Genomic DNA, 12395 nt, shown 5'->3' with positions numbered 1-12395 from the left:
ATTTTCTAGCGCGGTACAAAAATGTGTTTTGCTAGGATGACATGCCGTGTCAAAGTTTTAACATTGCTTACGTGTTTGACACCATCTTCCTTTGTATCTGGGATGACATTGATCTGTCGTTATTCGAGTGGCTCGTTCATAAGAAATATCGACACAGTTACCCTAAACGAATTGATTCGAAGATGTTAGAACGTTTAGCCTCTTATGGATGAGAGATGAATATGTGCACTTAAAAACTATACTTTTAACTTACCACTTACCTGAACTGAGCTAAAGTACGTATATCCTGGCCTTTCTTCTGTTTAAAATCACCTGGCTTCATCTGCCGGGTTTTGTTGTTCTGTTCAATAATGAGCTTACAATCATTGCCACCAGCATGAACATTAGGTGACATTCGAAATCGTCAAAAACATCAGTTTTGCTGATGACGTGACCGAGTAAGGCAAAATCTGTCAGAAAAATGTAATGAAGCTGGTTCGAAGCCTATTACTTACCGACTTGAGTTTCTAAAACGTTTGCACTAAAGTCTCTGTTTGCCACCAGGAATATATACAAGGTCACAAAGACAAACTGAGTTAGCCACGAAGCCTGCATGTCTTCCGTAGATACTTGAGAAACACACGTCGAACAAATTTTTTCGCTGTCCCCTGTTGCCTGCGATTGGAAGCTTAGCTTATTCGCGACTGATAACTGATTTGATAAACCCCACAGAAAGGGTCTTAATAGACCTCGGCTGATAATTAAAAGCTACACGACCTTGCTCAGCCATCTCGCTTTTCCATGTCACATCATCGATCTTGTGGTGATTTAATGTTCCAAATAACTCAGTGCTATTATGAAATAGTCGCCACAAAGTTATTGTAACTCAGTTCTGACATTTTCCAAGTATACTGTGTTAATCCGTTTGGTGTGGCTTCTATGCGTGCGAATCTTTGGCGAATTGGGTTGTCACTGCCCAGAACCTGAAAATGGACTGAAAAAGGTTGCCAGAGAGGGTAAGTTTAGTTCATTCATAATTGACATCTGACTTATTTACCCTGGTGTAGATTTCTTTAAAACAGTTTGAAATTGGGTCTCAGGCTACGATGCAAAGAGCTTTTATTTGACCATATTACACTAACGATGTAAACTGTTCATTTATACCAATATTTGTGAGAATATTGAAGTTGAAGGTCATATTTTACACCTTAGATGACAAACCCTCGTTGTTGACACATATAGCTTACAATTTGCGCCACTACAAAGTTCAGATACTGTTAAAATATGATATTCACTAATCTCACTAGAAAATCCTTAATTGTTCTTGACGTCATGCAAATTGCCAAGGCATAAAAAAGATATGGCGAACTACTTTATAACACTATTTTACTGAAAGGAAAATTTATAGCGATATAACACCGATCATTATGAGGGCAGGCTAGTGTTGAGAAAAAACTTACAAACGTGAAAATCTTACAACTGAACTTTTCATCTGATGAAGTGCTATATGTATAAAGTCAGTTGTACAAAAATGTCATCTCCGTGTGAATGTGTAAAATTAAGTTCAAATGCACTCTAGATTGCTCCAAGCTAATTTCAATCTGGTTCGCATTCAGTTCAGTGCCTTCGGCCGCTAAAAGTCAAAAGTAGACGAGCTGTAATGTTTATGTACACTAGATGTTAATACAAACGCATTTCAAAAATTTAGTATCAACTGCATAGACTTATTTCAATTTAAACTATCTCTAATAAATTACTCAGCTCACTTGTAATAAAACGATATCGATAGCGAAACGAAGGAACGGACAAACATTAATCTGAATGGAAATATTCAGAGATGTGGGAGCCTGATCATCCGGGAAACTTTTGTTTTATAAATGCACAAATGTTTTCTCCTTTTCATCCCTACTCCCCTCCCCCGCCCCCGCGGGGGAGGGGGAGGGGGAGAGGAGTTTAGTTTAGTTTTAAAAATGTTCAAAATCAGGCTAGAGTTTTATTCTATGTAACACAAGTTAGGAAATGGTCATATTTCATCGCAAGGGGGGGGGGGAGGGGGGAAGTCAGAGGTTGTGTTACGAGAAAATTTACCCGATTCCCCCATAAGGCTTTGTAATATCCCATGAATTCCTATGATATCATTTGGAGTTAATTGGCAGTCTATGTTTCTATATTCCCCCCCTTATACTCTATTGACGACAACTGATTCCCCCTCCGTTCATCCTGAAAGCCATGTGATCCCCCTAAACTTCTTTCCACCCGCCACCCGGGGATAAATAACGACTGGTGTCTTACCCTCAGTAGTCGAGGTTATTCACAGAAACTACTAACTGCGTCAACAAACGAAGGACTGAACGCAATTTGTTTGTATTTTACATAGTAAGAAATTTTAATTCCACACTGGGTCAAAGGTCAACCAAAAATTGTTATGACATTTGGTTGAACTAATTATTTAGCGCACAGAGATTTTCCAAGAATCTCCTGGTGAAACGTAGTCATAGTACAAGTCATCGCAGTACCAATATCCGTGTAATACTCTACAGTGATAGTTGCCTGGGACATATGCAGCACGTATGCACAGTTTCACTTCCACACACATTCTCTGAAAAGACCCACAGGAATCAGGACGCACATCCGTCAGGCCGCTGAAGTACTCGACCACAGCTTCACCGGTGCTGTTACTGACTGTGGTCACGTGGAACGTACGACCTTGTTTCTTACTGCAGTGGAGTCTCGACTGAGTGAAGGACAAGTGTCACCTGAGTTCTTTCAATGCGCTCACTGTGATACCCATTTTTTTGTTGGTAAAGTTTCTGATTCTGCGGTATGATGACTCAACAGTCCAGTGTGAGGGTGAAATAGACTTTTTCGTTTCGTTTTGCCGCTTCGCCGACGAGAAACATCGACACAGGTGCCCTGCGTTGGTTTTATCAAAATGTATTTCAGATGTAAGAAAAACAAGAAACGAAAAAGGGAGGCCTATGAATAGTTAATCAATCTCCATTAACCTTGGAATACTTCTTTAGATTTCTATTGCCAGGTTTAAAGAATAGAATAAGTGGTTAGTTTATACATTTTTTTGAGAATACAGCGAGTAAAGCCAAGAGTAACAAGTGCACGCACAATTATACGCACGCTCTAAAATTGATTGTAAGAGCTTTTGCAGTTGAATTTTCTCGTTCAGTTATTCTTCTTTGCACTATAAAAAGATAGTTATGAAAATGAAGATGAGATTATGATGATAATGATGGTAAAAAAAGGTAACGGTGCCCCAAATCTCTAGCATAAAAACGGATTACCAACGAGATTTTTTATTTCTTTATCTTCGCCTTGTGCCTCTCTCGAATATAGAAAGGAATATGGGTAAGTACTAAAACAAGGAACGACCTAAAACCACCTAAAACCGCCTAAACTACCTAAAACCACCTAAAACCACCCACAACCATCTACAACCACCTCAAAAATTTCAACAACCACCTACAACCACCTCAAAAACATCTGCAACCACTCGCAAACTATCTAAAACCATCTAAAACAAGGCATAAATGTCTGAAATAGGGCGAAACGACAACATGTCACGTACACGAAATACGAGAATCGAACGAAACCTCTACCTCCCCCTGAAATCTCACTCTCCCTGGTCCCATGTATAATCAACCATCTCATGAAATGAAATGCGATAGCATGCTAATTATTTTATATTCCCTCAGCAAAAGACTTAAAGAACTTTACAAAATGAACTAACATGTTACAAAAAATAATACATTGGGAATCATACATAGGCGCGCGTATATATGGAAGTTTTTGTAAATAGCGAATAATTATTCCTTATTTAAATAAATAGGGAATAATACATGGGCGCGCGTAGATATGGAATTAATCTTCGAGTGTTTAACTCGATAGCTCACGAGTGAGCGCAGTGAACGAGTGGGATGTCGAGTTGAACACGAGAAGAGAAATTCCATATCTACAAGCAACCATGTATTATTTTGTTTATCATATAAACACAATAGTCCTTTTCTGGGAAGAAAATCCGACCTCATTAATGAATGCAAATAAATGAATCGACAATCCTCGAATAACCATCGTAGAATGCGTTAGTGCTGACTCTTAAGATGGAAAATGGAAGATGAGTCTCAAAATAATAAGGGAATAACATGACTTTTTGAGGGAATATTGTTTATTTGCGCCCGCGTAGTGTCATATGCATAATATTCATACTCCTGCTTATCGGAGCTGAAGTCAATTGTCGGTGGATCGCAGCTCGAATTCCAGTTAGAGTACTTGGTGTTAGCGGTTGGCATTTTTCCGATTTAACTTCAGCGTAGAATTTCCGCAGTAATTCATTTAGCTCAACCGGTGTTACACAATTGAAGTCAAGTTTCAGCTTTCGTTTGTCGCACCATTTCTCGAATTTTTTGATCCCCCACGAAGTGGCTCTCTTTGTATTTTCCGCTTGACCTTTTGCTTCTAATTTGTCCAAATCTTCTAGCCCCAAATCTGAGTTTTGACCGCTAATTTCTTCCATTACTTCAGTTTTCGCTCGAAGACGATTCGACGACTGAAAAAACTGCAGTTCAAAACCGGAGTTTCGCAAATGAATGGTTTTCCCGCGTCAACACTAGGCTTACTCTAATTGCTAAAATCCATCGGATGATGAAGCAAGAACCAATCAGCTGTAGGGCTGATAATGCATTAGCAGCCCGCTGTCAGTCTTTTGCGGCCCGCTGAGCGTGTGTTTTGAAGAGGCCGATTTTCTATTTGGCCGCGTATATTGATAATAATTAATAGTTAATTTCTTTTATTTCTGTGGAGTAAAATTGGTTTGCTCGATGAAGGGAAGTAATATATTTTATCCACCATTATTCCACTGTAATAAGTAGAGATACCCAAAAATGATTTTTCTCGCTGCTCAGTAAAAAAACCGTTTTTATGCTATGCGAGAATTTTTTCTAGCTAAGCAGGTGCACAAAAGTTATTGGTCGCCACAACGAGTGATACAACCACAAAAATATGAAAAGTTACAAATACCAATTGCTTCGACCTCAGAGGAAGCAAAATATTTTTTCGCTCACTTGCAAAGCGTTCAATTTGTTGATAATAGCTGGGCAAAACACTCGGCGGTAAATAAACCACCTGGGGTATTTCGTGCATTTTCCAGCATGTAGTAATTTCAAAAACAGGAAGACAATTTTTGGATCATAAATGATTAAGTAGTCACCGCTTCTTCGCCGTTAGCAGAATGAGACAGAATCTTTCAGGACTAGTTTAAACCGCTTTTTTCATCATACTTCACAAGGATTTAAAAAACAAAAATCTGTCAGACAAAATAAGAAGAACCACAAAAGCAAACTTAGAATAACATTGAACACCAAGTCGAGACTATTTGTTGATAATGGTTGGTCAAAACACTCAGCGGCAAATAAATCACCCGGGGTATTTTGTGCACTTCCAGCATGTAGTAATTTTACTAAACAGGAAGACAATTTTTGGATCATAAATGATTCAGTAGTCACCACTTCTCCGCCGTCAGAAGAATAAGACAGAGTCTTTCAGGACAAGTTTGAACTGCTATTTTCATCATACTTCACAAGTATTTAAAAAACAAAAATCTGTCAGACAAAATAAGAACTACAAAAGCCAAAGAAGGCAACTCATTAGTTTCTTCTTATTTATACAATCATTTTTTAATTTTAATTTTTTGGTATTTTTTGTACGTTGGTGTGTAAAGGCTTAGCCAAAACGAAGTAAAATTATGTAAAAATTGTTGAATCTAACTTTTTCGAGTCGATGTTTGGTAGTGTTAAATTATATAACAGTTGCCAAGAAAATATTGTAACGAATTTGTTAGAGTTTTCAAGTTCATCTAATTAGAATTATAATCTATTTGGTGATGCGTCGTTGCGAATCGTTGGCGAGTGGTTTGTTTTTTGCCCAGATCCTCACAATAGATATAACAAGGTTGCTGCAGAGGAAAAGTTTAGTTTGTTCGTTATTGACAGCTGATTTATCATGACTAATTCCATTACTTTCTCTTTTACCTGTAGTTAAAATTTAGTGGGCCGCACTTACAGCCTTTGGTTTAGAGAAGGATTTTGATCACCTATCCCCAAACGATATCACAAATTCACCTGCTCAGAGTCGCTAATGGAAAGTTGATAAAAGTCTCATCTACTTTGGGGTAATTTGATGCCACGAATAGTGTTCATAGAAATAATCCTGTGCGACGACAGAAATACAATGTAGTCCTGGAGCTACTTAATCAAATGACAGTTTCATGTTGAATTATTAATTTAAGCAATCATAACTAACTAAAGTTCTATTGAATTGTTGCTAGCTCGCTGTTTTCAATTGCATCAACTTGAAAAGAAAACAAAGGAGACGTTATTTCTCAAGAAAGCGATACGTAAGAAAAATTGTTTTTGTGCCTCGCACGTCTCGGGCATTCATACGCAGTGGATATTTTTCTCACACTGTAATTTATGTCATACTGCAGTGGGCAATGGGTGAATTTGCCTGGATTATGGATTTACCGATCAGCTGTCTGAGTGGTTTAAGTTCGCAATTTTTGTTTTCGGCCTCAGAATCTCGTGTTATCAGTTTTAGCTCGCAAAATAGTGAACAATATCTGAAGTTCTTCGACTAACTGTTAATCAGTGACCTCAGGGACAGTGGAAATAATGGTGGATAGAGTATGTTGCTTCCCTTCATCGAGCAGACCAATTTTTACTCCACAGAAATAAAAGAAATTAACTTTTAATTATTTTGAGACTCATCTTCAATCTAACATATGGCAAGCCATGTTTTTTTAAGAAAAGTGCAGAGTTTCCGAAAACATCCACTGCATAGCTAAATTAGCGTGGCGATAAGAGAATGAAGTCTTTGATGATTTTAAACAAAAAAAAAAGATTCACAAAGGCTGATGCGAAAAAAAAAAAAAAAGCTTCAAATGAATAACTTAAAGTTATAAATCAAGTTTCTATTGTCACCGATGCATTACTACTTAGATTGGTTGGCAGACGACACTCAGAGCTGCGCTGGGAAAGTAAAACATCCATTTTTTCCTAGCAGTATAATTTGCCATAAGTTTTTCGTGGAAAGTCGAAAGATTTCTCCTCTCTGACCGGATAGTGAGTACCTCTGAAATTTCATGTGTGTTTCTAAGTGGAAAAGGTTAGCATTTTCAAACTGTTGTCTGACCAACTCCGAATGTTGGCGAATTCCGAAAAAAATTCGATTTTTAATTCAACAAACTGATCGGATGTAATATTTTGGTAATTTTTCTGATTAACCACGAGGAAAACCACAGTCTGAAACAACTTTTACTTCTGGAGATCTGTGTTTCCAGTAATCCTTATAGCTCTGAGGTAAATCTTGATCCGGCAGAACTACAGTTTTTGTTCAATAATTATTAAGCATTTATTAGCCAGTGCTAGTCTAACATTGCCCTAAAATAACCTCACTGGCTTGTTTCGTAGTCAATTATAAATTCTTTTGAAATTATCGAAGAATCTTCCTTACAGAGTTAAGACTTGTAAAGCGATTGGAAAACAAATTTCGAAGTGAACGATTAATTATGAGTGACTGTGCGTGTATCACCCAATATCTTTCATTCTATGTGAGGATGTCAACTTTTTGAATCGCTGCCTTCTCTTATCTTCCGGATTTGTGAGCCAGCCGGAAGTAATTGACATCAACTCCAGCGATCACAATTTTCGATTGATCGATTGATCAAACAATCAGTCATAACTCATTTTTACTTAGTTTAAACGCCCAAGAGATGAGAATATTGTTCGTAAGAGAATGAAATGGTATGCATCTACTTAGCTAGTAAAAATTCTCGCCTAGAAACGGTTTTTTTTTCCTGAGCAGCGATAAAAATCATTCTTGGGTTTCTCTACTTATTACTTTCTTCAGCGTTTCCATCCTTGGGTGATTTATCAGTTTCAATATTCATTTTCTTGTTCCAATTTAGGTCGTCAACGGATTTCTTCATTCTAAGGGTTACCATGGCTAATTAGCACAAATAGAAGGTACGTGCTACTGGGTATTATTTATATACTTTCATATTTCGCTGACTTAACGAAGTTTAAAAATAAAAATACTTTGCAATGAAACTAATAAATGATTTATAACTTAACTTTTGTGTTGTTATGAAAAGTAGGCCACAGACAGGCGTAAGCCCAAAACAAAAAAGAACAAAACAGTTGCAGTTTTCTTTAGAAAAAACGCTATTTGCCCAATACTGTTTTCTAATGCGCCAGGAATGTTATTTAGCCAGACGCATGTTAAGGAAAGAAAAAAAATTGGGACTGTTGCCATTTTAAGCTGTGTGGGTTTGTTTGACGTATCCTGTCATTCTAAAACTTGTGTCAAATGCCATTTAGTGAGTTGCATTATCTTGTTTGTTCCAGTTTTACCATGTTACTCGGCATCTACATTCCATTTTTGTTTTTTTTGAGACCGTATCTTGTCTTCCCTGCTGCACGACATTCGGAAAGCTGTTCAGTTGTGTTCGAGAGCCATGACGGTAAGTTAGGATGCGATGAAAATTTCAACAAAGTTAATTTGAGTTTATTTGAGTTGTGATGACCTTCAAAGTTCATCTACAAAATTTGAAGTTTTAGGGTTCCACGATTCAGATTTCACTTTGTGGAGCACCAAAGTGATTTTGGGCGCCACGATTACGTAATTCTTTTTGTTGGCACTATCTGTTTTTTTGGCTTAGCTTAGCTTTTTGTGTTCTTGCAGCTTTTGTCAATTAGTTTAGTACCGTGTGCTTCTTTTGTTTCATATGTGCGGGTAAGTTCTATGTCTGTTATAGTCTAGTGCAGATGCAGCTTGTTTCGGTCATAATATACTTTTATCGCTTTGCGTTGCTTCGCATCGTTCGTTTGGTTTTGTACAGGCGATAAACTATATTGGGCACGTTAAGACATGCAACTACAGGGATAATAAGCACAGGAATAATTAAATAATGAAGAAAAAATAGTTAAAAACTCACTATGACGAAATTGACTTTTGTTGCTAATAAACCAAGTGGTATGAAAGTTCGTTTCGAGTTTCTCTATGTCAAAACTAATTTTGCCTTCATTCTCACAGACTATGCCTTATTTGGTCACCAATTCATCAAATTCAACGTTTCCGACTACTCTGAGTGTGCTTTGAAGTGCATGGCAAATGACACCTGTCATTCATATAATCTTCAAGCCAAAAGCAGTAGGCATAAGCATCAAATGTGTGAATTAAATAACCAATCGCGAATATCCAAACCTGGCGACTTTAAACACAGGCAGGGATATGTTTACAACGGTGCTGTTCCGGTAGGTTTGCATGAAACACTTGTCGAGTTATTTTATGTAGGAATTAATTATGAATTATTTAATCTGCTATCACTTCTTAAACATTCCAAATAAAGTTCTGGTTTCTTTGCAAACAACCTTACAACCGCTGTATTTTTCTCTTCCCGTTATATGTGTATGTGCTATATACATTTCTGTTTATAGATGTAAATAGGTGAACTATATACACACTTTGATTGGTTCTTAGCCACGGGAGGACAGACACGTTAATGACGTCACCAATGATGAGATTTTACATCGTTACTGATATAAAACAGATGTATTCTATGTTTCCGTGAGTCTGTAACGAAATAGATCAGGGAAGATGTCATCAATGACTTTCAGCTGTACATCGTGCGTCACTTTAATTCTTTTTGTTTTTATATTAATTTGACGTCCTCTATGACCGATTGATGAACAGACCCAAGACAACATGGTCAGTGGTTCTTTGTGTCCAACAGCTTTGTTAAATTTGCTTATCATAGGTGTCCTGTGTTCCAAAAATTTGCATTGGGGAAGAAGACTGTCAGTGTCATCCGTGGTACAAGGGGCCGGGATGCCTGACGGGTAAGAAAACCAAAACCATCAGGGCTTCTTTAGTTTTGTTCTATCGTTTTCATATGCTATAGAAATGCTAAGAAAAGAATCAGTGAGACTTTGACCTTAGAGTGACTATATGATTGGTTGGTACCCATGATCTCGTGTCTCATGTCTGGAGGACAGACACATAAATGGCGTCATCATTCACAAGTTTTCCTTCTTTATTATAAAAATTGATTCCATGTTGCCGTGTGTTCAGTTGTTTGTTACATTCTCCCCTACGAATCAGTCAGGAGGTTTAAGGAAATTAAGGAAATGATCACCTACGAGACAAGTCGTTGATCATTAAACGAAGACTCCCTGTCGTTACCGTGGGCAAAGTGTCACGAAAAGTATAGAGAGAATGAGAATTGATGTAAAGGGTTAAAGCACATTTATAGATTGTGTTGATGATGATAAAAACTGCGATTTCGAAACTAAACTTTTTATCTCTTTCTTTGAAATTTATCAAGTGAGGCTTGGCCATTTTGCTGCAAATCCTGGGAAATCTTGCAAGCATATTCTTGAGTCAAATGACTCTAAAGGAGATGGGGAATACTGGATCGACCCTGAGGGCAAAGGAAACTCTTTGAAGGTCTACTGTGATATGAAAACTGACGGAGGTAGGTGAAAGGCACCAAGAGATGATACCGCATAAAAATATGCATCGCAATCTGTCATGTTCAAATCATTAAAACTAATCGAGATATACACACTATTTAAGATTTCGCATTTCTACCTAGAACACTTTGGAATTGATGTGAGATGTATCGTCTTTATTTAATATTGCTAGGAGGCTGGCTTCTTACATCCATCTTTATGGTAGATAACCCGACCACTCGTCCTGCTTGGACCGCTAAGCCATCGTACCGCAGGATCACCAAATTCACCAATCACAAAATGGGTATCACAATTGGCGCCATGAAAGAACTTAGAGGACACTTGCGATTCACTCAGATGAGATTCCACTGCAGTAAACAACAGGGACGTACGTTCCACGTGACCACGGCCGCTAACAGCTCTGGTGAAGCTGTAGTCGAGTATTTTAGCAATGAGACGAACACCCGGCCAGACTCGTGTCTCTCTTTTGTTAGAATGAAAGATGACAACTCTTATCTCTCCAGGAATTGTTCCAGATGGGGATCGAAATCCGAACAGAAGTGGGGGCATGAAGGTACACAAGGCGAAACACGTTTGTACGATCTCACTGCAATTGTTGGTGGGCACTATCGCTGGAGGACAACCAAGGAATTTCGCCTGTGCGACGACAGCAATGACGATACCTTTATAAATTTGTCAAAGGGAGACTTTTGGAAGATTTTTGTTCGTTAAATAGTTACCGAGTCGCAGAACTGACAGGATAAACATATACTTAACTACCGACTTATAATTAGTGGCCTTAAAAAAGTGAAATGTTTTCACGACGGTTTTGCCCAAACGAAACGTTTGAATATTATAGGATAACGCGAGTGAATTCATAGACCAATTAAGAGTTGTTAACATATTATCATTTCTTACGAGGTCGATAAATAAACAGTTCAAAACTTGAAAAATATCAAAGTGCTCTGTGAGCAAACTCGTAAATTGACAGATGACTTACATGATTTTTTTGATTATGTTTAATGTTATCTGGTTTAGGGGATTTTGTGGTTGATTGTCATATTTAGAGTACGAGCAGTAGTTCAGTGTGCGCTAATGTAGCAAAGAAACGAAGTAACGTTGGGATAAGAAGGCATTACAATTGAAATGATCATGCTATTACATCTGACAAGGGTGGATGATGTCATGTGTTTTAAACACATATCATTTTTGTTTCCGGTTCAAAAGAAAAGGTTGGAAGTGAACGTGGGTGAAAAGAGAAATTTACTGTCTGTCATTGTAAATATTGGAAAATCAGGGCAATACTGTCTCAATGAAAACATTAATGATTCCCTCTTTATCAAATGAGACAAACGGGAACGAGTTTTGAGTGATATAACTAAGCCCAGACTTCCACTGTCATTTTGGATTTCGGCCGGGGTAGATTTTGGTTATGTGCTAGGCAGCGTATAATCAAGAACAAGATAGAATTTCATTTCAGACCTATTTATCAATTAAGTTAAAAGAAAATTGTTCTTTAAAAATTCACTGAAAATCGGTAGCCAAAATTATTTGTTTACATGCTATTTGATTTTCGTGTTAACCTGTAATTTCGTCAGTCTCCGGCACTTTTCGTTGCTTCACACCGAAAAAACACACGATACGAAATGTAATGATCAATTTTGTCCCTAATCTCACGCCATAACAGAAAAAGCTTTTGAACACCTGTAAACTCAGAGCGCTTCGGAGTAAGAGAATTAATGAAGCTTCTGATTGTTTTCAAGTTTAAGGATTGTAAATTTCAATTTTAAGAAAGACGAAGGTTGTTCTCTTATTTCAGTGTGAATCCTCGCACGCCTGCCAGTCGCTGGCGCCACTTGTTGAAACTAAAACGGATAAAAATAAACTCTTTTAAGATTA

The 12395-nt window shown here is 37.6% G+C and overlaps 1 protein-coding gene across 3 annotated transcripts; it reads left to right on the top strand.

Moving 5' to 3' along the window:
• The first annotated feature begins 6876 nt into the window (after nucleotides 1-6876).
• Nucleotides 6877-12395, top strand: LOC113679295 (uncharacterized). 3 transcript variants are annotated; one of them, XM_089185952.1, is made up of 7 exons: nucleotides 6877-7149; nucleotides 7952-8009; nucleotides 8391-8506; nucleotides 9079-9299; nucleotides 9803-9884; nucleotides 10370-10519; nucleotides 10690-12395. In XM_089185952.1, the coding sequence occupies exons 3-7, from the start codon at nucleotides 8398-8400 to the stop codon at nucleotides 11226-11228; spliced, it is 1101 nt and encodes a 366-aa protein (XP_089042078.1). In that variant the 5' UTR covers nucleotides 6877-7149; nucleotides 7952-8009; nucleotides 8391-8397; the 3' UTR covers nucleotides 11229-12395. The 3 variants fall into 3 exon arrangements, with proteins under 3 accessions (XP_089042078.1, XP_089042079.1, XP_089042080.1); XM_089185953.1 differs by having other exon boundaries at nucleotides 6877-7106; nucleotides 10690-11451; XM_089185954.1 differs by having other exon boundaries at nucleotides 6877-7343; nucleotides 10690-11451.

The sequence above is a fragment of the Pocillopora damicornis genome, chromosome 10, assembly GCF_964200805.1.
Source record: "Pocillopora damicornis chromosome 10, jaPocDami1.2, whole genome shotgun sequence".
Lineage (NCBI taxonomy): Eukaryota > Metazoa > Cnidaria > Anthozoa > Scleractinia > Pocilloporidae > Pocillopora > Pocillopora damicornis.
Note: the sequence above shows the minus strand (reverse complement) of the source record. Positions and strands in the feature narration are given on the sequence as shown.

Excerpts from the sequence above, each read along its gene's own strand:
- LOC113679295 (XM_089185952.1), top strand. The coding sequence starts at position 8,398 with ATGTTACTCGGCATCTACATTCCATTTTTGTTTTTTTTGAGACCGTAT. Across the intron at positions 8,507-9,078 it reads TGTGTTCGAGAGCCATGACG|ACTATGCCTTATTTGGTCAC; the intron begins GTAAGTTAGGAT and ends TCATTCTCACAG. Across the intron at positions 10,520-10,689 it reads TGATATGAAAACTGACGGAG|GAGGCTGGCTTCTTACATCC; the intron begins GTAGGTGAAAGG and ends TAATATTGCTAG.